The 27,599-nt window shown below is 37.1% G+C and overlaps 1 protein-coding gene and 1 long non-coding RNA gene across 2 annotated transcripts; both read left to right on the top strand.

Annotated features, from left to right (window-relative positions):
- Positions 1 to 1,758: 1,758 nt before the first annotated feature.
- Positions 1,759 to 20,053, top strand: LOC114923371. The gene is made up of 3 exons (XR_003810611.1): positions 1,759 to 1,872; positions 5,633 to 5,719; positions 20,039 to 20,053. It is a non-coding gene; the product is annotated as an uncharacterized LOC114923371 (long non-coding RNA).
- Positions 1,846 to 27,478, top strand: LOC114923370 (serine/threonine-protein phosphatase 2A 56 kDa regulatory subunit delta isoform-like). Its single transcript, XM_029286247.1, has 8 exons — positions 1,846 to 1,872; positions 5,633 to 5,719; positions 8,495 to 8,608; positions 20,039 to 20,234; positions 21,675 to 21,874; positions 23,964 to 24,074; positions 25,845 to 25,937; positions 27,236 to 27,478. The coding sequence occupies exons 1-8, from the start codon at positions 1,846 to 1,848 to the stop codon at positions 27,368 to 27,370; spliced, it is 963 nt and encodes a 320-aa protein (XP_029142080.1). The 3' UTR covers positions 27,371 to 27,478.
- The last annotated feature ends 121 nt before the right edge of the window (positions 27,479 to 27,599 follow it).

Below are 27,599 nucleotides of genomic sequence, written 5' to 3'. Positions count from 1 at the left end.
AGAAAAATCTTTCTCTCATTCCTTTTCGTCCCTTCAATCTGAAAGGATTTGAGAATCCCTCAGCTGGTTCAGTTTTAGAATCATATTTAAATAGATCATTCTGCTCAACCACTTATTTTTGCTAAGTATGCTTAAAACTACTGCTCAAGGACTGATCTTTCTGCCCATTCTTACAATATCCATCTTGGTATCTTTGTGATGTTCATAATCTGTGCAGGAAGTGTACAATATTTGTTACGATACTATAGGAATATTACTGTTGATGATCATAACATTTTTGTGGGGTTATCTAGTCAAATAGCTATTGCTTTAAACTGGCATTGTATACTTATGTTTTGGGGAGTATATTCTATTAAATATTGTAGAATGCACTATTTGTTACGTATATTGTTAATCCAGTCCTATGTATTTTTAATTTTTAGTTTGAAATAAATTCAGGTGAATTCAATATAGGTAACATCATAAACTGCACATACTCTAATTTTAGAAGAAAGGGAAAATAGCTTTCCAAGATTGTAATATTTATAAATCTTCATCGTGTTTCTTCTCAAACTGCTTCTAATATTTCAATCTATTATTTTTCATTATAATTTCTATACAGCCCATCTAAAGACAAGATTTCTAACTGACCTAATCATGTTGATGAAAAAGTCACTGACCAGCTTGGTAAAATTGTATTCGCTGGAACATTTATGATTTGGTTCTGTTTACTTAACATGTTTTATCACAGCAACTTTATTCAGTAAATAATAACACTTAATACAACACATTTTTCATGATGTGTGAATAATTCTTTCAAGTATAGATATACTTTTTCCATAATAGTCGAATTCTATTTAATTTTATATTGTCTTTTCTCCAATGTGTATGAGATCCATAATCCCAGCAAGGATGCTTCAAATTTCAGCCTTATTTTCATTTTCAGCCCAATGAAAACCAAAGTCTAATAAAAACCAAACTGTGTAAATCCAGCTGGATGACGTTCATTGAACCCTATACTAAAAAAAAGTGGGGAAAAAAATCATTTTTAATGGGTATGATATAAACTAGTTAATTTCTTATAAATTTCCACGAAATTTAAACTTACTTCACTCTAATTTTAGTCTGCATAATATAATTTTTAATTAGCATTGTATCAAAGAATAGCTTTAGGATACTTTGTTTTCATGTTTGTAGGAAATTATGTCATAGTGTCAACAAATCAGTAATATCAAAACACGAGATAACTAAGAACATATATTAATATCATTTTTTAAAAAAAAAATGCAAGCAAAATTAACTGCAATGCAGTTGTCATTCTTCCGAGTAGCTTCCTGACAAATTTTTCCGTGAAATTTTCTCAATTGGGCTGTTTCTCCTTGACAATGACACAGAAAACCTGCGTTACATTGTACCGATAGTCCCATATTTCATAAATGATTCCCATGTACTGTACACATTTCACGCGCCCCTTCCAACTTCTTTAAAGCAAGAATGGCGACCCAGATGCATATTCTGCCAATCCCAACACAGCCCAAAGCCGCCGAGCATTTTGTGCGCCCCCCTCGACCCCCAATCACAATTGCTTTGCAAACTGGCAAACCTCTCCCATTCTCTCCCGCCTCTCTCCTGTCCTTCAAAAACCGCTGAGAAACGCACCAATTAGAAAATTGGTCGTGATTACCTCTGGCCAATGAGATAAAAGTGACAAATCAGTTGTCAGGCAGTTTTGGAGCAGCAGGCCCAATCGGGACAATCTGCCACTCCTGCGCAGAGGGAGGCGGCGCCAGTGAGGACAACCGAGAGAGGAGGCCGAGCCGGCGGGAGAGGCCGAGCGGGTCAGCTCGTAGTTCTTTAAGATCCGGGATGCCCTACAAGCTGAAAAAAGAGAAGGTGAGGGGAGCAAGCGGGTATGCCGGGAAGATGCTCTGTTAGGAAGACGAAAATGTAGTGCAAAAACATGCCCGGGCCTGGCAACGACCGAGCTCGGGGCCTCCGCCGGGAGAGGAGCCTCCCCACCCGCGCGTCAGGGACTGAAGCCGCAGGCTGGTAGGGCGGGTACAGGGGCTGCTGCAGCACTTTATTTGCAAGAGTCACAGCCCTTTCGGGCGACGCAGGATCCGTGTCGTGCAACAGTTACAGGAAGCGATCAAGGCACACCTGCGTGCAAGCCAGACCTAGGTTTGCCACATACAAACGTCGCTGATACCGACACACACAGTGCAGACAATGCAGTTTAGGTTACCTCCGGCAAAGGCCTTTGGTGGTGGGGTTGTAGTGCGAGATGTTTAGAGGGAAAGCCGGCTTTACTGGTCGCCGTCATTTTTCATGCACTCTCATAGGAATCTCCACGGAAGAAAAGCGAATTGAAGTTGTGCGTTTCGGTGGCCCTGTTCATAAATAAAAGGTCTTTGGATGTGCCTGCATCGCAGAATGGAAAATGCCAGTACTCGTATGATTACAGCTTAAGATTAAGATATGCAGGCTCCAAAAGCGGGGCGAGGGGGGTTGAACTGCACGATGCATAGACAATTGCGGAGGTGGGGAAGAGAGAAGGAGGCTGGTTGCAGAAACAGGAGAGAGGATTTAGTAGAGATTGTCTCTGTGTTATAATACAGAAGATCAAGAGTAAAAAAAAATCCACATGTCCCACTTTGGTAGTACAGATTTTAATATACAGGTAGTTGCAAAGCACTGTTCTTTGTTAGACGGGTATCCACTAGTCTTCCACATCCATGCAGATTTTTGTATGCAGATGGACACTATGACATAGGCCCTCCATACATCTGTATGGAAGATACTGTAGATAGGCTTAAAGAGAGTCTGCCCTCTTATCCAGCATTACACTTACTTACAAAGTTGTAGAACACATTGGATCCATTGTTGCCATTCTTACTAGATTGTGCAGATAAATATAGACAAAACTGTGTATTTGTTCCAAAAACATTGCTAAGTAAGCAGTTGGAGATTAAGCAAATTCAAGGCCTGTGCATGTGCAGGCTGACATAATTCTCCAATGGTGCATGTACTTGACCAGTATACAAAAGATAGAAGTGTGTGGACATGTATATCCATTCCTAAGTTTGTGTGTTTTAGAAAGGAGCACTTTGAACAAATGTTTAATAGTATTTTGTGTCAGCACAGATTTTGTATGCAATATGTGCAGATGCAAAATATATAATACTGAGGATACTGGTGCACAGTACAAGTGGGCCTTGAGTTATGACCACAGTTAGGACTTGAATTTCCATCACAAAACAATGTGGTTGTTTAGTGAGTCACACCTGATTTTACAACCTTTTCTGCTGTGGTCTTTAAGCGAATCTGTCTTCCCTCCTAACTTTGCTTGTTGGAAACCCCCTGAGAAGGTTGCAGATAATGATCATGTGATTCCAGATGCTGCAACTGTCATAAATGCATGCTGATTTACAAGTGCTTGAATTTTGATTATGTGACCATGAGGACACTGCAACGAACATAAATGTAACTCACTTTTTTTCAGCGCTGTTGTAATGTTGAATGGTTGTTAAATAAATGGTTGTAAGTTGAGGAGTACCTGTAGATTTTAAATAGGCACATCTACAAAATCATGTCATTGACATTACTTATACAGTTGTGTATAGCTGCAAGCAGATGGTAGGCTTTGCTTCTCTAGGTTGCAGAAATCTACAAAAAGTACACCAGGAAAACTCAGAGTATAAGCACAGATCTGATCAAATAATAAAAAGGCACACCAATAATTCTCGTTTTAGTGGAATGCAAGTTAATATATGTGTGAAGTTCATGAATGCATGTGCAGTACATGGTATAAATACATGGATCAATTTCAGAGAAGAGATAGCTCTTGTAGAATACACAGACATGCTGAGTCTAAGATTGAGAAGTATGGCATGTCCAGTAATGGAAAATGGTCATGCTTTCCTTGCAGATTTCAGGTTCATGTCTAAGTACAATAGTTCCGTCTAGATCTAACAATAGTGCTGTCTAGGTTGTAAAAACCTCAATGTGTCCTAGATAGCAACAAATAAGTCTTTATATTATTTAGAGGTCAGCTGTGTTTTTGTATTCTAGCTGAGAAAGATAGGTGTTTAAAACCTGGAAAACTGCATCTTAGCAGTGTAGAAGAGACTATTTTAAATTACAGGCATCAACAGTTTGAGCTGGTAAAAAATTGCTTGCTTCTACCTCTGATATACCTTTCCTTGACTTTGTATGTAAAACATTTTAAATTCAAACTTATCTGATATCATTGAAAGTGCTTTGAGTGCTAAATGGCCATTTTAACTTCAAAGTAGGTTGGAATAGTTCTGGTAGGATTGGAAAAGCTTGTTTCAAACTTCAAACAGGTATTTCGAGCTTAATACATTTTGCATGTATTTAGTCTTGACACATTTACTTTTAGTCTTTACACAGTTTTAGAACTATGCTCAAGCAAAGCTTATGTCTGAGAAGACATTTGTAGGTTTCATCTGCTAGTATATTGTGTGTGTTGTAGGGTTTTCTTTCTCCTGCATCTTATATTTTTCATCTTTTAAATATGTTTCTAAACTTTGTAAGCTTTTGTACAATCCTAACATAATCTGGGTGCATCCTATTAGAGAAGAAGAATGCTGGATGTCTAAATTGTAACTAAGGAAAAAAGACACAGTTCATAGTGCCTGAATAACATACATGCAGTTTAACCCACCAGTAGGGTATGTTGTAGTCTGCAATGTGAAACACAATATTCAGAATTTTTGAACAAAATACAGTAACGTTATCTTTAAAATACTTATAAGAATTGTGCTGTTTGCCATAAGTGACAGATTTTTTAAAAATCATTTAAAAAAAATAGTATTGTACATCTGATAATGTGTTTTTAATACTTAGAGGGTAGCTGGAAACTTTTTTACCTTTACTTGGAATGATGATAGTTATACTTTGCTTTTTTCTTTTCATAAAAGTAGAAGTGTGTCTGTTCTAGTTTCTTTATATCCACAGCAACCAGTAGTAGCAATTCTCGTGTTATATATGTTCAGTTTATATATGTTATTGCTATTTTCATTGCATCGCTCTCTTTGGTAGCAAAACCTATCACATCTCTTCTGGCAATAAGTCTAAGAGATTTATTATGGACTAAATTTTTGTAGATTGTAGTTTACTTCAGAATTTGCATCTGTTATGTACCTTGTGGGATTTAGAGGTGACAAACTTGATAAATGTGTTGATCTTTTAATTGCCGCGAATTTCTCTCTCTTTTAATTTTTTGCTTTCTAGGAAAATACGACTATCCCACTGAAAAATATCGGTTAAATTCACTTGTCTTGGCAGAGTCCAGCAAAGACTCAACAGTTTATTCTAAACTACAGTCCAACAGGCATTTTTACAGGGTGGGGTAGAGGGCAGGGCTTAACAAAATTGAGTGACCACTCTAAAAGGAGAAGAATAAATCATTCTGGGGAACTGCCTCGACAGTGGTTTGCTTTGGGCAGATCTTTCTCCTATGCTGGGAAACAGATTTCAATTTGCAAGAGCTTGTGCAATATGGTATAGCAATTTTATTTATAGAAAAGTGTTTTTCAGTTTTGTGGTACCTATCTTGAGGACAGTCTTGTACATCACTGCATCTAAATAAATGCTTTTGTATCTTTCATTTCTTTTGCCTTTCTTCTAGGAGCCTCCAAAATCTACTAAAAGCACTACAAAGGCTAGCAGCAGCAGTGGAAAAGATGGAGGTAATGCAACAGAGAATTCAGAAGAGGTAATGGATTGAATTAATGTCTTTTTTATTTTCTAGGTTTATTTTCTGACTACTGCAATTTTATTTTCTTATTTAAGGATAAACCATATTTATTAAGATAAAAATTGAGAGAATTTGGCAATAATTCCACAGCATACTTAGCTATAGTTAAGATAATTGTAGATTGCTTGTATCAATTTTTTTCAATTTATATTACATTCTGAACAATGAATTAACCACATTGCCTCAGTTTGCACAAGACACTAAAGGACACATGATATCACGTGTTATACAAACCCAGCCTCTGATAAGGATGGGAAATTGATTGAGAGAGAGGGAAAATGACAACTATTCATTTTCTTATGAGTTTGTCTTGATAAGGTTCTAACCTACCTTTCCCTAAATGAATGCTGTTTAGAATTGTTTGATTACAATTCCCATAATCCTCAGTTTGTCTGATATGAGAAGAATTGGTGTCCATTACAGCTCGAGTATACAGTATGGAGAAAAGAAAGCCAACAAAGAGACTTGTAATAAACAACTATCCTAAATTGTCTTTCTGATTATAGAATCAGGCTTTTGACAACTTGTAGCCCTTGATCTAAATTACAAAGTGGTTTGCAAGTAGGTAGTCGAAACCATTATCAAGTATGATCTTTCTTTCTTTTAGCAACCTATTGAAGTATTGGGCGGGGGGAGGCTGAAAAGTGTACAGAAGAGTTGGCTAAAAGATGTTTCATCCACTTTTGGCATTATTGTGTTCAGAAAGCCACTTTGAAGGGAAAATAATTTGCCTTCTGTTTTTAGGGTTGAGCTTTGGTCATACTGGAGATATTAGCCATGCAGATATCATGTAAAATTGTTTATTTTTTCATCTTAAAGACATAAACGTTCACTTTATCAGATGTATAAAAATGTCCTGGGTACATTGGAAAATCTAGGAAAAGTGTGGCGAAACCAGGCAAAATACTATACTATACTTTTCTCTTAACATATTAGTTGCAGCAGATCAGTTAGGTCAAAAATAAGATTATATATATTTTTTTATTTGGATGGAAGAAGGAAATTATTAAATACATTATCAAAGAATAATCACATTAACTACATTTAATTTCAATTAATTTAAATATAAATAAAATTTAACTTCTATCTTAGCCGCCTACTTTGCTTGTTGAGCAACAGTGTGGCTTGTATGGGCAGCATGACTGTATACTGGATTGGTTGTTGTTTTTAATTAAAATAAAGAATGAGTCCAGTTTTCAAATAGTCAGCAAAAATAGAATTGTTTTAATGCTGTTTTAATATTTTAATGCTGGTTCTAGAAGTAACGTTTTACTGCATGATCTCTAAACATATATTAAGCTGTTATGAACATTCTGTATAACTGATAAGCTTTAAACTGGAACTTTAAGAAAATTATAAAAGAAAAAGGATATATAGAATATGAATATAAAACTGGCTCAATATTTAACATATATATATATCTAGATCATATAGACGCAGCTATTCAGATAGGAGTTGTACCCATTGTTTTCTGCAAGTAGAGGTTAATTGTTTCTGGTGTAGAATATTTAAAATTTTCAGATCTGTCCTCCAGAACTTTTTTACAGTTGTTATTTTATGAAATCTGTAATATTTCATAGCTAAAGTTGGGGTTATCAGACATAATCTTGCTAGCATGTTCTCACTTTAAAACAATGATTGGAGCAGAAATGGAGGTATTCAGTTTCTATATGAACTATGCACACTTCAGAACACTAGAACCACTTCGGCCTTTATTTTCTACATTCTGTCCAGTTTTTCCTTCAGTTTCTCATACTGTTACTTGGCATCACTACATCTATCACTACTACTGGTCCTGGTCTGGTTGGTTGGCCAATATCTTTTGGTTCTGGTCTGGTTGGTTGGCCAATACCTACTTGTTTTGCTGGATCTTAGCTTTCTTATTTTTCATTACCATTTGTGGGATTTTCCATCTAGATTTAGGAAGGTCTAGCCCATATTCTGTACAGATATTCCTGTACACAATGCCAGCTATTTGATTATGCCGTTCAGTGTTAGTGTATGCTGTTCCTTCCTGAATCTTACACCCTGCTACTATATGTTGAACTATCTCCAAGGCTTGTCTGCATAGCCTGCACCTTGAATCCTATGAACCATTGCTTCTGTGGATCTGGTGCTGTCTTTTAGTCCAGCCTTTTCCAGCCACTGGTAGGATTTCCCAATGTCTACTACCTCAGCTATCTGTCGATGGTACATCCCATCTTGTCTTGCCATGGCACTTCTTCTGTTTGATCTTCTTCCCACATCTGCTGCTGCTTCAGGCATTCTCTCAGCAGCTCATCTTTGGGTGCCATCTTATTGATGTAGCCTTGCATGCTCTGGGTTTCATCTGTGACTGTGGCTTCGGCACACAACAGATTGCGAATGTGTATATTATAATTTTGATTATAATAGTAAAATCTAATTCTAAAAATAAAGTTTAAACAAATAATAGGAGTAAAAATGCAGGGAGGAAAAAGAAAGTAAGAATATAATAAAGAAAAATAAATATAATGAATGACTTCCAATCTTCATCACAGTGAATTTATTTAAGGCAATCTCATTAACCACTATGCGCAACAGAATTCAGTAGGCCTCTTCCATTTCTTAATCTAGTGTAAAAAGACAGATTTTTTCCCCAAAATGAAAATGATTCAAGGAAAATAAAAGCTGTAACTGTACATTGAGTCATTAAAGGTGTATCAGTACAATGGTAATCTCAGAATGCTTTGAGTTTTAGTGCTTTTTTTGAAGATAATTAATGATAACTTTAGAAGGGTACATGTGGCAGCAAAAATCTGGCCTTATAACTTGTTAGTGCATGAAATTGATCCTGCTGCTGATAAAGAGCAGCCAGTGTTTGAAAAGGTTTGGAATAATTTTTCAATTGCTATTGGAATATATATTCTTATGACTTTCCTTGTTTGGCTGACTGCCGAAAATAGCACAAGCAAGTAAAGAAAGCACTGAAATCTTAGAGTAATTCTAGGGTAGTCTTCCCTAACTTGCTTCCTCCAGGTATGTTTGAAGACTCTAGAACAGTGGTGGCGAACCTATGGCATGCGTGCCAGAGGCGGCACTCAGAGCCCTCTCTGTGGGCACGCGTGCCGTCACCCCAGCCCCGCCTCTCCCCGCGGCCCCCTGCTCACCAGCAGCCTCCCTGGAGGAGAATCGCCCCCGGGTGCGGCCCACACGGAGCAGCGCAGCCAAGGACATAACCTGGCAGCAGGGACATGACTCCACCCTCGCACCCCATAGCCTGCAGATGATGCTGCGGGGTGTGGGCGGAGGGCGTGGCTGCCATGGTGCTGCAGGGCTGCCTGGGTGATCTGCTGCGGGCCATGGAGGCGGTGCGTGTCCCTGCAGGTGGGCGGGGCAGGGGGCGGGTGGGGGCGGAGCAGGTAGGGTGGGAGGCGGAGCAGGGGCGGGGTGGTGGTTTTTGGGCACTCAGTCTCTAAAAGGTTCGCCATCACTGCTCTAGAATTCCCAGCCAGCATGGCTGCTGGTACTGGGAAGTGGTAAGGAAGGCAACAAAGGCAGAGCAGTAGCTCTGCCTTCAGACTTGCAAGGTTTTGTTAATATAGCCTTACGAGAAAGTAGAATTAGTTCATATTGTCCCATTTCCTATGTAGTTTACTTGGGAGGGGTTATATCTACATAAAGCAAGCATACATTAGTGTCCAACAAAAGCCACGTCAAGCCACATTAACAGAACCTCGCAAGTCTGAAGGCACAAACTTCCTGCCTCCACTTTTTACTGTTTGAACCATTAGATTTGAGTCTTTCCTAAATTTCTTTCTCTTACTGTTATGTGACTGCACACTCTTGCCTCTCTTGACATAATGTTTCCTAGGCAGCCTCTTTTGCCCTAGTTTACCATGGCCATGCATACATTTTATTATATTAGTACATGGTGTGGTTTGCTTATTCATAATTTGTTCATTAATCTGAAACTTGCTATGTTCATGCTGCATTCTAAACTTTTAAGTCACTGTTCACAAGCTAAGTGCATGAGATTGAATAAAACACTAAACGAAAAGCAACAGCTACCGGTTGATTTGAGATAAATAAGCCTAACAGTTATACAGTGTAGTACTATCTGGATACCACCTTTTATTTAAAATAAAACAAAATACTTCCCTGTATTTTCAAAGCATGTACAGGAGAAGGGTAGGGTGGGGTCTTATCTCCTTGCCATGACCTTTCTGTTGATCAAATCATTGTTGACTGCTTTGCACTGACTTCTGGATAGATCAATCCTGGGATACTCATTTATTTTTAGGACAAGTATAGCCAAGAAAAGAAAGCTTGGCTTTTAAAAACAGGTATGAAAAGAACCGTGGATAAGAGCCCAAAGGCACAAGTAAGGGCGAACGTTGAAAAAAAAGTCAAGAGAGCAAAAGCAACTTCAGAGCCAACATTGATAACAAGGCCTTGTTTGTCTTGGACCCCATAAGTGAGAGCAAGATGCTGGTAAAATGTAAAAAGTTAGAAGAAGGAACCCAGTCTTTTCTAGAAGAACAACCATTTCTAACTGATCTGTCAACTACTGCATTCACAGTGCAGTTTTTATTTAGTTCTTTTATGTGGTGCTGGAAATCTTCAACATTACACTGTACCTCCTTTCCCCAGCAGTGTACAGCAAAGAATATTCTCAAACAGGAGTGCTGATGATGATTCTTGACGTTTCTTTTCTGTTAAAAAGAAATAGTTCCTTTTTCATAAGTTAGGAATAAAGATGGCATAGGAAATGCCCTCCCGCGTAAAAAGGATTGAAGGATACTCAATCCTCTTTACCTGTTTAAATCGGGCAGCTTGTGGCCCAAAAGGCTCTCGTAAGCCTCTGCCTAATTTCCGATGGCTTCTGTAAGAGATTGGTTTGAAGCTTCTGAAAGCTATTTCTCTCTTCCCTGAAATCTGCTGTTTAGAAGTGATAGAAGAAGGTAACGAAAACAGGCATTTCCGACCATGTTTGGCTCTGTCTGCACCTGTTGTTTGTGTCAGTCCTATGTGCACTACAATCCCCAACAGATTATGTCTAAGTAAGTATGGCCTTTGGCAAAAAAAAAAAAAAAAGTTTGTTTACCAAATTAGAACTTGCTCATCTCCCTCACAGAGGGATTCTGTTGTACATTTCTGAGTTGCACATAAATGATTTTTGGAATCCAGAGGCTGTGTTTACCTGTTGTTTTATCCTGAAATTCTATAGCCATCTGAATTCCTTCCAGCTGCATCATTACAGAATCATAGAATTGAAAAACATCTCAGAGCTCATCTAGCCTAGTCCTCTGTTCAATGCAGGATGCTTTCCGGACTTAGTTTTATTGTTAGATGACCTTACAAAAAATAAGCAATATTACATATTTTTAAAAATCAGATTATTCATTATATAACATAAAATATATATTTTATTATAAAATACTGTGCACATATATGCTGTTCTAATTCATACAGTTGAATATTTTTCCTCCTACATAAATCTTTGGGCTTTCGGGGTAGAGTAGTGCAAAAATATTAATTAAAAATATTTTAATATAGTTATTTTTTTATTCTCTATAACTTCCAGTTTTTATTTGATAGAAGATAGAAAAAAAGAGGAGGATTCCTTCCCTTCCCTACTTGCCTTGATGAGAAAGGGGTGGGGTTTTTTTTGTTTTTTTTTTGTTTTACTTTTCTCTCCTGTTGTGGCCCTGGCAAAATCCATCTTCCCCTTTTGCAGCTCCTATTGACTGTGGGCAAGAACTTTCCTTAGTTCCATTGAAATGGACTGTCAGCGTGGTGGGATGCTTGAGGCTGGGAAATTTCAATTCAAATCACCTTCAGCAATGGAAAGTCAGAGGGTGAATTGGTGCTAATCCTAATACACAGGCTGCTGTGAAGAAAAATGGGAAAAGAGAGTGTGTATTTACTGTATTTCACCCTGTCCTTGCAGATGAAATGTGGGAAAGAAATCTAACAATTAATTTAAAACATGAACTATTTCCCATGTGCAATTTATGCTGATTAGAATCACTCATCATCACAGAGGGTGAATGGAAGCAGTATTCCAATATCTAAGAGGCTGCCACAAGGAAGAGGAAGTCAAGCTATTCTCCAAAGCACCTGAAGGCAGGACAAGAAGCAATGGATGGAAACTAATTAAGGAGAGAAGCAACCTAGAACTAAGGAGAAATTTCCTGACAGTTAGAACAATTAATCAGGGGAACAACCTGCCTCCAGAAGTTGTGAATGCTCCAACACTGGAGGTTTTTAAGAAGAGATTGGACAACATTTGTCTGAAATGGCATGGGGCTTCCTGCCTGAGCAGAGAGTTGGGCTAGAAGACCTCTAAGGTCCCTTCCAATTCTGTTATTCTCTTATCTGTCTGTTAGTGTGTGCTGCTTTTTTAAAGAGAAAGCGGTAGGAGTATACACAGTTTTTAGCAGTATCTGTAGCTTTGGTTCAAAAGAGGCCATCCCTTCTACTTCTTGTTCTCAATAGGAGTACCGTATTTAGCCAACAAACTTTGCAAAAGCGTATTGCTGAAGGAAGTACAGTAATTTACATGAAAACACTTCAAAATATTCTGAACATCTCTTAAAAAATAATATATCCAATGTATGGACTGATTGTATCAGAAATTCTCTGATGAGGTCATATTAGTAATGATATTCTAGATGTTAACTGTTTGACATTTTGACTGCTTAAACCAATACAGTGTTTCTCTCCCTTTTTAATGCACTTTGCTCAAGTTTCTGGAATTGAAAAGTGGCACAAGACCTCTTTGGATTTATAATGAATTGGCTGTGGTGAATCTTGTTAATATGCAGTGGGCAGCCCTGTAGACTGGCAAGCTGCCCTATTGTCCTTGGAAAAGAAGAGGAGAGCAAGTATTATGCAGGGAAAAAAAATGTCCCTGGAAAGTATCGTTTTGTATCAATTGTTTCCCACAGTATTTTCTAGTCTAGGGAATCAGCATGTTCCCCCTACTTTTTCTTATACCTATTTTTCATTCTAGTTCCTAACCATGTGGACCCTATGAAGACTTCTCTGCTATCCATTGTGGAAATGTTTACAAGCTTATAGGGACAGCTGCTTCTATTTGAAATTTCTTTATTGTACTGTTTTGAATTAGCCAGCAAGTTGCTAAGGGATAGATTTGTTAGGAAAAAAACGAAGTCAGAGCCATTGGCATAATTCCAATAGATGTTTTGTTAGCATTGGTCACTGAGTCTCTGTTGCAAAATGAGGGCAGCATTTGGGAATAGGTCCAGTTGAATTCTTTTTCATTTGGTGCTAGTATTTTTTGTCTCCTCAGTTTCCATGTGCCTGTCACTTTCAACTTTTTTTTATTGATGTACAGGTAGTCCTAGACTTGCAACTATATTGATCCAAAATTTTCTGTTGCTAAGCAAGATAGTTGATAAGTGAGTTTTGCCCCAATTTGCAACCTTTCTTCCCACAGTTGTTAAGTAAATTGCTGCAGTTGTTAAGTTAGTAACACTAATTGCTTCCCTATTGACTTGGTTTGTCAGAAGGTCACAAAAGATGATTGAATGACCTCAGGACACTGAAACCATCATAAATATTGTACATGCCAATTACCAAGTACCGAACTTTGATCACATGACCGTGGGAATGCTGCAATGATCTAAGTGTGAAAAATGGTCATAAGTCAATGCTGTTGTAACTTTAAACACTCAATAAATGAATGGTTGTAAGTCAAGGACTACCTGTAATTGTTATGCCAAGTCCTCTTTAATTCCCTTGATTTGGCAAGATTTTGAAAAAGTTGTGTGGCAGTCTTACCTATTTCTACATAGAGTTTTGTGTTGATAATTCCCTTGTGTCATTTTATTAATTTATGCATTCTTGATGTGAACTGAAAAATAAATTACAATCAATATTCTTCCAAGAAAACCAAATAGATACTCACATCCTGGACAATGTCTATAGGATTCTGGAATATGAGTCCCATTAGTGAGAAGGTATCCAACAAATCTGCTATGTGTGGTTGATGTGATTGGGTTGCTTTGTCCAAAGGCAAAAGGAAATATGCTGCTGTAAATATATATTTGCTATTGATACATGGAAAGTCAGAACCATATCAGCAAAAATAATAGGACTGAATGCTGAAGTTCTGGAAATCAGTGAACTCCAATGGGTCACTTCAAAACAGAAGATCATCTACTGTGGACATTAAAATTGTGGAAGCAACAATAAATGTCATGATTAATAAACAAGTGTTAGAGTCAATGAGAGAATTATCTTTAATCCTTTTCATATTGCAGTGATTTAGGTCTGTGATCTAACTGCAGGTGAAACTAATGTACAACAGTTCTTTGCTCATTTAGTATCAAAAGAAAACATAAGTAGTGCTTGATTTGTGACCATAATTGAGCCTAGAATTGCCGTCATAAGTTGAGGCATCACATGACTGGATACAAATTTTTGGCATTTTTTTCTGACAATTGTTAAATAAAAGTGACGGTTGTTAAACAAATCTGTTATACTCAATGGGCATTTTTGCTGGAAACTGGAAGTAAGTGCCAGAAACTGGCAAAAAAGTAAAAAATTGTAGTCATGTAACTGCAGGACACTGCAAATAACCGTAAAGGTGAGCCAGCACCCAAAATGCGATCACATGCCAAAACCCTGGCATTCATTTCTTAGTGAATGAATTAAGCAAATTCAAAAAGAGTATGAACTCTTTTTTCCAGAATATGAGACTGAAGGACTAACCATCCTCTTCCCAAACAAGGCATTGAAACTTCTGTTTACTTGTCTTTATTTATGTTTTATGTTATTGTTCATTTGCTAAGTCATGTCCGACTCTTCGTGACCCCATGGCCCATACACTGCAGGTTCTTCTTCCTTCATTGTCTTCCAAAGTTTGCCTAAATTCATGTTCATTGTGTCGTTGACTCTATCTAACCAATTAATGTTTTAGCTATTTATTTCCTGGCCCTCTATTGCAATATCAGATCCGAGCTAGAACCAGATATTTTAGAACATATATTTATTTATTAGATTTATACGTTGCCCATCTCACTATACAAGTGACTCTGGGCAGCTTAATTTGAAATTAAGTGAGCCCCGGAAAATATTGGTATTCAGCAAGTTGCAAGAGTTTATAGAATTCCAGTAGAACAAGATTTCATTCATTCATTCATTCATTCATTCATTCATTCATTCATTCAATTTCTGTGGCTGCCCATCTCAGTCAATGACTTTGGGCAACTCTTGATACTGCTCTTCAAATGCTGCTTGCAGTTTGTAAAGAAGAATGGAAAACACAGTAATGGTCAAAGGGCTAGGAAATAAAAATATTCCACTACCAAAAATAGAATGCTTAAACTTTTGAATAATTGCATTTACCTCGTGTGCTAGGAAGATAATGCTTAAAGTTTTAGAGTCCAGATTTCAGCAATATATCAAGAACTACTGGAGGTATAAGCTAGATTCAGAAAGTACAGATCACCTAGAATCACATTGCAGACCATCCTATGGGTAATGGAAAAGACAAGAGAATTCCAAAACATACTTCTTTTTGCTTTATTGATTATACTAAAAATTGGAGTGTTTAGACAACAAAAATTGTCGATTGCATTTTAAGACAAGGATGCATACTATTACTCATCTGCATACTGAGCAATTCATATTCTCACCAAACAGTAACAGTTAGAACAGAATATGGAGTGACTCAGTGGTTCAAAATTAGAAAAGAAGCATGTCAAAGATACATAGTGTCATCATATCTATTTAGCTTATATGCAAAACATACCTGACAAAACTGGAGGAGAAAATCAAAAATCAAAATTAAAATTGCTGGAAATAGTACTAAGATATATTGTTGATATTATTTGGGTGGCTGTGAGGAAGACTTAAAGAATCTTATAGAAGGTGAAAGATGGATGTGCAAAAATGCTGTTATGCTCTGTAATGATATTAATTTTTGAAAGCCGATGTTATAACAACTACTAGTGCCAATCCCATGCAAATTAGTGAAGAAGTACTGTAGTAAAAATAATACTCAAAAATCTATGGAGATGATGACTTTAACCATGAAACAAAGATACTGTTACTTGGGATAAAAAAATCAAGACAAAATATTGAAGATCATAATGCCGACAAGATGATGATGATGATGATTATGATGATGATGATGATTAACTACATGGTCTTGGTTATAACATATGTCTGCAAAACCTGGGCAATCAGAAAAGCTAAATGAAGAAAAATCAATGCCTTTGAACTGTGATGGTGGAGAAAACATGAGAACAATTTCCATAGTAAGAAGAACAAACCATTCATTACTGGGTACACTAAAACCAGAATGATTTGACCTATATAATTCCTTGGAGATTCAATAGGAAAATCTTTCTTATTCTCTGTGTAGATACTTGGGTTTTTATTTACACTTTTCACAGCTGACAATTCTTAAAGCAAAAAGAACTTCAAAATTTATATTGTCTGTGCAATATAGTTCTCTTTTTCTACTATATCTTTTCTGTTTTCGGTGTTATTTGATATGAAATTAATTTCTCAGATAAGAGATTGCTTATTAATAATCAGCAAGTAGGAACTTAACACATCATGGCTGAGTCATGCATGGGATGCTTGCCGTTATATTTCTGTTATTTTGATGACTTTCAGTTGGATGCATGAATTGTTGCCTTTTGAAGCACTGTATTTGAATTTATCTGGAGCAGTCTGATATTCTTTCTATAACAATCTGCTAATTCATACATGCATCAAATAATGGTATATTGTTTTAGATAAGATATAGGGATATGCAAATTTGAACCAACTATGAAGAAAAAATACTGAACATTTTGACCATTGGTGAAGGGTATTATTCTTGCCTAATCTTTTACTGGTGTATTTAAAAATTCTTTTTAGTAGATTGATTATTGTAAGATTTTAAAATGAAATACAGTTCTTAAAGAGAGGGCAGAAAGATGAGCTCATCTTAAATTACCCTCCCATGCATATTTCAACATTATAACACGAAACAAAGGAAAGTGAAGTAGTAATGTGTTTTCTGATTTCCTTTCCCCCCCTAATAGGTAGCACCAAATGAGCTTCTTTAAAGGTGGGGTTTCTTAGTGTTGAATAAATAAGGTAATGTAAAGCAAGCAATTCTGGATTATAGAATATGTAACATTGGCCGTATGGTCTAGAAATTGTAGTTCAAAACATCTGGAAGGTACTAGATTTTTATCCTTAATTTAGAAACTCAAATGTCCACATTGAATATTTGCTGCACAAAAAAAGAAGGTGTAAGTTGAATAAATAAACCCAGAGCATGCTTTGAAATAATTTTGTTTTTATTGTCTGTAGTGACAGGAAATCAAACCTTATTAAATGTAACGTGACTGAATATAACTAAAATTTCAAATTAATTAGCACATTTCTCATGTGTTGTGGGCACACCTTGATAAACATCATATAATGGAACTACATATAAATATAATTTCACTGATCATTTTTATAAAAGTATTGTTTTGAGACTAATACGCTTCCTGTTTGTATAAATTGCTCTTTGCTGTACAAGATAAAGAAAAGGCATTAGTCGTTCCAATTTATCCCCTTATATATTTTAGAATGTATGTATTTTACTTTCAAGAGATCAATAGGCCAAGTAACAAATGAAAAATTGTATTTTTGATGAGACTGCTAACTTTAATAAGCATCTGTCATCTTCATTGATAGGAGTAAGTACAGATGCAGATGTTCAAGCAAGGTACATAGTATTACCTTAGACTTGGAAGCATGTATCACACCAAGCTACAGCAGAAGGAAAGATGGATATAGGTCTTGTCTGTTGGCTCTGCTGAGAGACCAGTTCCATTTACTGTAGTTCTTTTCTATATTGTTTCTATATCAGCTTAACAGCTGATAAAGGAACTTCACTCCTTTATAAGGAGGAGCAATGAAACTAGAAAGCTTCAAATTAACTATTGTTTCCCATTTTATCTAAACTATAAGGCTATGTTTACTAGCATTGGATCATACCATTTTATTAAACCAACTTCAAATTCTATGTTACTGCCTTCCTTTGTTCCCAAACTGGTACTGTAACTATATTTTTTTTTGTTTGAGCAGGATAAGAATCAGTGCTTAATTAAAGCACATACAGATAGTCTTTGGTTAATGATCATTTGTTCAGTGATGGTCAAAGTTTTTACAACACTGAATAAATAGTATTTATAGTCCAATGCCTGTAAAGTTAAGTTTTGTAGCTCTCTTGCAGTCATATTGATCAAATGTCAGAATTTGGGTCTCTACTACAGACCCAGTGCTGCTTGTGCCAACATTGTGATTTAGGAGTGCTACCTCAGGCATTGTGCCACAGCCAGCCATCACAGTGCCACAGTGCCAGCCCCAGTCAACTCTGCTGCCCTGCACTCTGCCAGCCCATCCTCCCTAAATGACCTTCAACTGTTTGTTCTTCTCTTTGCTGATAAGGTGCACCTGGCCCGGCCCTATGAAAGGCAATTGCTGGCCACACCAGGCCTTCTGCTCTTCTCCATATTACACACACATATGCAGCCTTCTTGCGATGATTTGAAGGCCTCAGAAACCTCGTGAAGCACCACAATTTGTGTACATGTACAGTACACAATCTGGAGAAGTACATGTAACTTGGAGAAGAGCACCCACAGCCTTGGTGAAGGTCTGTTGGGGTGGCAGGGCCAATGGAGTGCAGAGCAGCAAAAGTGGCTAAGCTTTGCTCTGGGATGGCTGGCTTGAGGGGGCACTCCTTGGTAGCATTGGAACTGAAATGGAGGCCTCAGGGTGGCAGCAAGCAGCTGAGACTGCTGAAGGCGCTGGGCCTCTGCCTCAGCCCCAGTGCTGCTGCCATTGCCACCAAGGAGTGCTGCCATGTAGGGTGGTCAAAAGGGGAGAGATGAGGGGAGAGTTCAAAAGGAGGCAGTCCCCTACCTTATTAGGCTCAGGGCTGGGACAGACGAAGCTAGGAATGGCCTGGATTGGGATTGGTCCTCACCTAACAACTGCTCGAGTTTGATTAATTATGGCAAGAAGGACTGCTAGGATTGTTCTTGTTATGTGAAGTGATCACATGAGGTTGTACTTTATGATCACATTGCTTAGCAACTGAAATTTTGGCCCTAATCACCGTTGTTAACTGAGGACTGCCTGAATAGAAGAAAAAGAAAGGTGATTTTCATGTGAAAAGCAGTGGTGAGACGGATTTTACTACAAATCACAGATTCTTTGATTGACCCTAGACCGTTCCTACATTTTTCACATATGTCTATCTACGTGAGTTGTAGTTTTGTACATCTCACAATTGCAGTATAAAACAAGTAAGCTGGGAAATTTGTCTTTGATTTAGAATCTTTCTAGTATGATTGCTTGAATTCTGAAAGGAGAAATGAATACATATATAAACAGAAGACATACTTAATAATACCAATACTGTCTGGACTGGACCTCTGAGCAATGTTGCCATCTAGATAGGAATAATACTGAGCCCTTTTGGGGGTTGATAAAATTAGTACTTATTGTAGGCACTATATGTATCTAAAATTAAAACAAGTCCAAAGTTAAGCTGACCTCTCCTTAAAGAAGAATAAATAAGAAAGATACAGTACATAAGAATACAATCCAGCTGAAGCCAGTCCTGAAAATTGCCATCTTTTAGTAAATATGTGTGTGAGAGACACAGTTATATATATGCTTATACATGTATTTTTTTCTATATATCTGCTAGAAACCACATTAAAAACTGGTAGCGCTAGGCAAAAAGCCCCTGCTAGTTAAATTTAGTTATCTATATGCTGCAATTCAGTAACACAATATAACAATAACACAAATCAAATATACAGCACCAGGGAATTATGGCTTAACTGTCAGTTTATGGGGTGGATCTCAGCTCTCAAATCAAACTTGAAGTGGTTCCCTGTGGAAACCAGATCTTAATGGCTTTTCCAAATACCAACAGGGCTGGTGCTAATGTAATCTTAGGGAATGCTGTTACACAGAAGGAGATAATAATTGAAAGACACATCTTCATGTCTGCAGAAGTTAATGCTCTTTTAGAGGGACCTGAGCCCTTCCTTCCAGATTTATTTATCAGCAATGGGTGATTCTGAAAGGCAGTACTCCATACTATGTGAGGATCTTCCAGTGGATCATTCTCCAGCAGATTTAATTCCAGGCTTTGAACCCCAAATGACTACTCTTGGTTATTCCAAAAAGTAAATATTTTTGAAATCGTAGTGATATAATTTGGATATTTTTTAAAAATGTACAGATTAAAGAAAGCCTGCATTCTGTGTTTTTCTTCAGATCCAGCAGCAACAGCAGCAGCAACAGCAGCAGACCTCAAATAAGCGTCCCAGCAACAGCACCCCTCCACCAACCCAGCTGAATAAGATCAAGTACTCAGGGGGACCCCAGATTGTAAAGAAAGAACGACGGCAAAGTTCCTCTCGTTTCAACTTAAGCAAAAACCGGGAGCTTCAGAAGCTTCCAGCTCTTAAAGGTGAGAACAGATTTTCTGGGCGATGGCAATGGGTTGTTAGGAAAATTTCAGCAGAGAGACAGCCATGCTAATTTGAGTGGTTGCAGTACAGAAAGGGAAACACCTCTTAAGTCTGGCAAGATATCACATTGCATTAAATTTTCCAGGGATCTGTCATTTAGAAGATATAAATAATTGTAGTTATTCTCTCATGAGGTTAAGGAATTTACAAGGAGAGCATGGATGAGACAATTAATCAAAGTCACAAAGCTGATGTTATGTAGTTGTTAAGATAAGATTTAAGGTTTAAATCCCCACTTAATAATGCAGCTCATTGCATCATTTGGGGTCAAACATTCTTAGTCTATTGTTTTCACAAAATTATGAGGATAAAATGAGGGGAAATTCCTATATGGATCACTTCAAGTTCATAAGGAAAAGGATGGTCATAAATAGACTATATTATGGATTGGCCAAATTCCATACTCAGCATAAGTTGCTTTCATATATTTGCTGAGAAATAAAGTAGTAAAGTGTGTGAAAGATTTGGATGTCAGAGGCATTTTGTCTTGGGAAGTCCATGGAAATCTCTATGTAGAAGATACTAGGACCTTGGATGGAGATGTCTCATGCCTGGGATGTCATACGGGTTTTGTATTTGCAAGGCATCATATTCCCAAACAGGAGACAGACTGTAATGCCTAGTTGTATAAAAGTGACTAAATACTTCTAAGAGGTAGACCACATAGCTCACAGGAACTTCATAAAGATTGCTTAGTATTTTGTGTGAGCTCTTAGTGCAGAAGATCTGTGTCTTCTACAAGTATAATTTCCTTTGCCATGAGCTCATTTGGTTTATCTGAAAGATCATCTTCACAACCAGAATACTGAGTCCATGCCAGTGTTACCTGATGATTGTGAAAGAAATCACAAATAGTACTGCTTTAATTATTTACTAAGATTTAAGGTGTGGTTCTGAAGGAAATTCATGGAGGACAGGGAAATGAATTGAAAGAGAGCTATCAAAAACAATTGTTGGTTAGACAGATGGACAATTGAACTGACTTAAGAGAATAGTTATTTTGATGAGAAATAGCACAGATAAGTGATACATTTATTATTTGAAGCATTACAATTGTTTTATTTGCTCTTGCTACTATTAGCTTATATTTCATGGCTGTTTAGCCTACTTTTTCAAGACTATTTATTTCTCTGTTAGATAAGAGAGGGGCTGGGTGTAGGAGAGAAAACTTAAATTCCCACATGGTTGATAAATGAAGAGCAATATGAACATCTTATCTATCACAACAGTATTGTCAGTGAGCCTATGGAAAGCAGAAGAGACCTTATAATGGTACAAGGAAGGAGAAAAAAACCTGCCGTGTGGTCTATTTGGATATTGGAACATCAACATACTTAGAGCAGAAAGGAAATATTTTTGCCTTTTATCTTCTCCCTCAGATGCTCCTCCTCATGAACGGGAAGACCTCTTCATACAGAAGTTACGACAGTGCTGTGTCCTCTTTGACTTTGTTTCTGATCCACTCAGTGACTTGAAATTCAAAGAGGTCAAACGAGCAGGACTCAATGAAATGGTGGAATATATTACTCATAATCGGGATGTTGTCACAGAAGCTATTTATCCTGAAGCAGTTATCATGGTACATATTGATCTACTTCTGGCTGCTACTCCTAGTAAAGCAGCTTAAAAGAGGGATGGGCAACTTTTTTTCAACTTGAGGATACCACTGTGCTTTCTGATTTAAGGCACCTAAAAAGATAACAGATGCAATAAAAGATAAGGGACCAAAAACTAAGAACAAATGTAATAGCATGTAATAATAACTTGGGAATCTAAAAATACTTGCCAAGTTCTTGAAGGAATGTTACCCAGAAAGAGGCCAAATCTGTTCTCTGTCATCCCAAACCATAGAATCTTGAATTATAGGAAAGTGGTTGTCAGTTAAAAAATAAGAAATTCTTAACAGTAATACCAATTCAACATGAGAAGTAGTGAACTGCCCTTTTCTTTTTGTGTTCAAGCAGAAGCTAAGCAGAACTTTTGTTGGGATGCTTTAATTTGGATTTCTATGGTAAAAGGGAAGATATTGATGGCATAATGGCCCTCTCCTGTTTTAATTCTATGAAGTCCAAAAACTTATGTTCTGGTGGTTCACTTTAGCTCTTTTTATCTGGCTTTTTGAAGTGTGAAAAGAAAGTAATCCCCCTTTCCACTTCTGACTTCTGGGCAGGGAGATATGAAATAGTATTGCAGCCATGTTTGGTTGAATGAAGTTATAGTGCTTCTTTGATGCTGTTTCTTATAATAGTTGCCAGATACTTCTGAAATAAGAAATTCTGAGCATTAGAAAATTCTCTGTTTGGCATAGAGCGTCATACAGATGGTCCTCAAATTACAGTCATTTGCTTAGCGTCCATTTGAAATGACAACAGTGCTGAAAAAAGTGACTTACAACCGGTCCTTTCACTTCCAACCGGCACATTTCCACAGTCACCTGATCAACATTTGAGTGCTTGGCAATTGGTATGTACTTATTACCATTGCAACACCCCAGGGTCATGTGATCGCCATTTGCAACCTTCTCAGCCTGCTTTGGACCAGCAAATCAATGGCGAAAGCCAGATTTGCTTAAGGATTGCCTGATTCAATTAATAACTGCAATGATTTATTTAATAATCATGTCATAAAAGATCATAAAATCAGATGTTACTCATTTAACTGCCTTACTTAGCAATGGAAATTCTGGTCCCGATAGTGATCATAAGTTGAGAACTATCTGTATTCTGCTATATGTCAGTGAAAAATCATTGTATTGGGCAGAAAAATGGACAATTTATTGTATCGGTAGTGACACATATTTTAGGAAATCAATGCAGTAAATAATTTTAGCCTCTTCAGGTTAAACCTCACTGAAGGGTTGTCTTTTAGACCAATGTCTCTCAACTTGGCAATTTGAAGATGTGTGGGCTTCAACTCCCAGAATTCCCTGGCCAGCTATACTGGCTGGAGAATTCTGGGAGTTGAAGTTCGCACACCTTCAAGTTGCCATGGTTGAGAAACCCTGTTTTAGACAGTAATGGCTGCTATTTCTGTTCACTTGACTGGATTTTTAAAATTTCTATTCTTACTCAGATGGTGTCACTACTTCCAATGGTCAAACTTAGCAATGTTGAACAGTGGCGTAGCGTGGGTTGTCAGCACCCGGGGCAAGGCAAGTAATTTGCGCCCCCCCCTCCACAGTGGGCGGCGACCCGGTGGCTCGGATCGGATTCGCACAGCCAGCACTGCAGAGAGAGTGAGTGAGCCAGGCAGGGGCAGAGAGCTGCGAGTGCGAGCGCGCCCCCCCAGATGTTGCGCCCGGTGCGGCCGGCCCCCCCTGCACCCCCCACGCTACGCCTCTGATGTTGAAAAACTGCAAAATGCCAGGGAGAAACAACTTGGATAGCAGGCAACTCCAAACGGCTTGATGTGCCTTAGCATGAGAGATGGGTACACAGTAACGCTTAGAAATAAATAGCAGTAAATCATGGAACACTGAGAAGAATGTTTCTCGTTACAGACTTAGAAGTTTTTGTATTTTTAATTAAGCTTTCTCCTTCCTGGAACTGGGGAGAGTGTGTGCCTCTGGAGAAAATTAATATTTGGTTAGCGATTTCCTAATAAGGGATTGCACTGAGTCATTGAGTCAATCTGCAGAAACATCTCAATTTTATTGTCACATTTCTCAGTTTTCAGTGAATCTCTTCCGGACACTTCCACCATCATCTAATCCTACAGGAGCAGAATTTGATCCTGAAGAAGATGAACCTACGCTAGAAGCTGCTTGGCCTCATCTCCAGGTATTAAAATGTTTTTTTGCTATGTTAGTGTCCCTTTTTTTCTCCTAATGGAAATGTATAAGCAACAACTTGAACTAGAAATTTGATGTTTAGAAAAGTTGCTAGCTCATATGAATTTAAACCACAACGGTCAATCTGAAGATTGCATCATATTGCTGGTCTTCTACCCAAGTGCTTTGGCCTTTTTGCCCAGGAACGCCCAACTTTTTCAATAAGTTTATGTCCATTTATTTGAGACCAGCTGTTAGCTTACAAAAAGTTATTCACCCTACTTTAGACCTATCTGTTTCTTGGATCAGTTGAGAACTAGCTTAGATAAGAAACTATGCAATTTTATTCCATCAGCTGTGGTGTAGCATCAATTTAGTTGTAAAAGGAGAGGATAGACCCTGTCACAATCAATATGGATAGACCATGTCACAATCAATATTATTTGTTGGATTTATAAAGCTGCCAAATCAAGGCACTCTGGGGAACATACAGAATTTAAAAAGTGTACTTGCTTGATTTTAACAGCAGCAAACATATATTTTATTAGGAGTATATCTTAAAGAAAGAATAAAAATCCTTCATTATATTTGTTAAAGAGAACCAGACCTTTATAAAACACCATATAAAAATGCAACTAAAAGTTAAACAGATATTATACAATGTATGGGAGGAAAAATACAGATAAATCTTAGCTCCCCAGCCAGGATCACAAATTATAAAGATGCTAAAGAAATTGCAAGTTATAATACAGATTGTAAGGATGTTCCTGTCTTTTTTATGGCTCATGAAGATACATTCTAATAATAATTGCTGAAAATTGGTGGCATCATTTTTAGTACTTAATACTAAATCAACTGAATTTATTCAGACAAACTCAGTGGAAAAAAGGCATGCCCTGCCCATGGATGTGATTCAGCTTTACTAATTTTTACTAAATCACCCAACCCACTGCAGTTCTCTCCCCACCCAAAAATTCCTCAGACCTGCTTGGGGGAGTGGAGGAAATACTTTAATAATTGTCATAAGAACTAGTCACTCAGTACTTTTGTTCTGTACTTTTGGCTATTTAGGGAGGTAGAATTGTGATTGTCACAAAAACTGGTCAAGCTGTACATAGTTTTTTTCTTCTAAAAAGATAAAGTTTTTCTAACGTGTAATTCAGTGTGGAAAGTGTAAATCTGTTCCAAAAGGAGAATCGTGGCTCCATAATGGATTAATGTTGTATACTTACATCTTCAGCCTAAATCAAGAGACCTTCTCAGGCACACACCACTTAGGCATTTGTTCGGGGAAGGTTTTCCGTTTTCAGATTCAACTATCTTTGTACTATAGAAACACAACTCTCAGGGCTTCTACTAGAGACAATGAATACCCATTGATATGAAGTAGAATCTGACTTTTATACTGAATCCAAAATTCTGACAGATACTCTTAGGTGGGTCCTAGTACCTGAACTTTGATTTTGGTATCTCATTTGCTAACTGAAAAATTGATGTCAAGCAGCAAATCCCCAAGCTGCCTTAATCTGATTTAAAAAGTAAGGATGGACAGATGGTTAATATTTAGATGGGAGACCACCAGGAAATCTCAAGGCTTTAAGGCTAGTCCGAAAGTTGAGAAAATATCCTAGAAAATAGCAAATCTCTTCAAGAAAACAAAACAAATGCCTCTGTGAAGTACACATGAATCAAACTTACAAGCCATACTTGACATGAAAAAGACTTATCTTTTTCTATAATGATATTGTAAAAATCCTTTTTGTGTCTCATTCCTTTTTAGCTGGTATATGAATTCTTTCTGAGGTTCTTAGAGTCTCCAGACTTTCAACCAAACATAGCCAAGAAATATATTGACCAGAAGTTTGTAATGTCAGTAAGTAATCATCATTTCCTCTTTCCTCCTTCCTTTTAACTCCAATTTATTTTGCACTTCAGTTGAAATAGAAGTGGTGAGGAGAGTGCAGAGAATCAGGCAGAAACTCTCTTGGGAATCCTATAACAGATAATTTTATAATTACAGATCCTATAGCAGATAATTTTTGGATTATACTGCTGAGTTGCTTATTTTTCAGTTTAGCAATAATTGATACAAAAAAATGTAGGTCCTCCATGATTATTTTCTTTTGTTCTTTGTTTTACAAGTAATTTACCTTGATAGTGATATGTATTGTTTCCTAATTATTTTCGTTGTTGCACAATCAGTTAGATGTTTAGACTGGATTTCTCATTTTTATCCACTATTAAGTCCTTCCCAAGAACCTGGGATAGGCAGATATTGTTGCTTGATTTTCTAATTATAATTGGTGTATCATTATTATTATTTAATTAAACCTGTATGCTGCCTGATTTTTAATGAGTCTGGGTTGTTTATGACAAAGAAATTACAATAAAACCAATAAAATGTTAAAAGTTATATAATTTTTCTTGTTAAATTAACTCTCTCCCAGCATAACATGATTCAATGTATTTTAAATTTTACCAAAACTGGAAAAATGGTTTAAATTAATGAAATAATTACCAACAAAATATGTGTATTTATTTAAAAAAATGTGTGAAAATATAATTATAAATTCATTTGTCTTTCCAGAGGACAAGTGAATGCAGATTGCCTGTGAGAATACAACTGTGAAATTATATAAAAATGTAGTTACATAAAAAAACTTTTCTTAATTGTTTGAGCTGTTTGTGAATGAAAATATCTGAATTTTGGTCTGTAGGGTTCCTCTTTATTGTTTTAACATTTTCCTGTTTTATATAGTTTTTTAATTGTATGACTGTAAGCCACTTAGAGTCATCTTGGTGAGATGGGTGGCAAAGAAGTCTAATAATAAATAAAAAATAAAAAATAGATGATTACCTTGTCATAAGAAAAGGGCAAAGGAAGCTAGAGGTACAAGATACTTGTTGATGTATTTCTTGATTTGTGATCCATCAGAGTTTTAAGTAAAGTTACTTCATAAGAGTTGCTATGTGTGCACTATTGGAGTCTTTTGAAAAGTTTCACAGCTTGTTTTCTGGATAGTTTACGAATCTTCATGGGGCTAAAGATGTTGTTGCCTCCTTACGTTGACACTTTTCAGCTGTGTTTATCTTCGGATTGTTAACCCAGCACAAGATGAGTAGTCTGGAGTAGGTTGGGATAATGGATTTTATTCAATCTTCCTTTTGCAGCTGTTGGACTTATTTGATAGTGAAGATCCCAGAGAACGAGACTTTCTGAAGACAATTTTGCATAGGATTTATGGGAAGTTTTTGGGCCTCCGTGCATATATAAGGAGGCAAATAAACAACATATTTTATAGGTAAGTAGTAATAATAGGTAGTCATTTACTTACTAAGTAGATTAAACATCTATCTAGAATGAAGGGGTGAGTTGAATTTATTTGGGATCCTTTTTAATTAGCTCCATAAGTTAAATGAGAAGGTAAAAACCTGTTGAATAAGCTGACTTTTGGTAGGGATAAGCAAACTGAAATTCCCATAGCCCTGTGCCATTGGTTATTCTGGCTGTATTGGGGGATGAAGGAACAAGTTA

Source organism: Protobothrops mucrosquamatus, unplaced genomic scaffold (genome assembly GCF_001527695.2).
Source record: "Protobothrops mucrosquamatus isolate PMUCROS unplaced genomic scaffold, P.Mucros_1.0 scaffold3179, whole genome shotgun sequence".
NCBI classification, from domain to species: domain Eukaryota; kingdom Metazoa; phylum Chordata; class Lepidosauria; order Squamata; family Viperidae; genus Protobothrops; species Protobothrops mucrosquamatus.
This window is presented reverse-complemented; position numbering and strand designations above follow the sequence as displayed.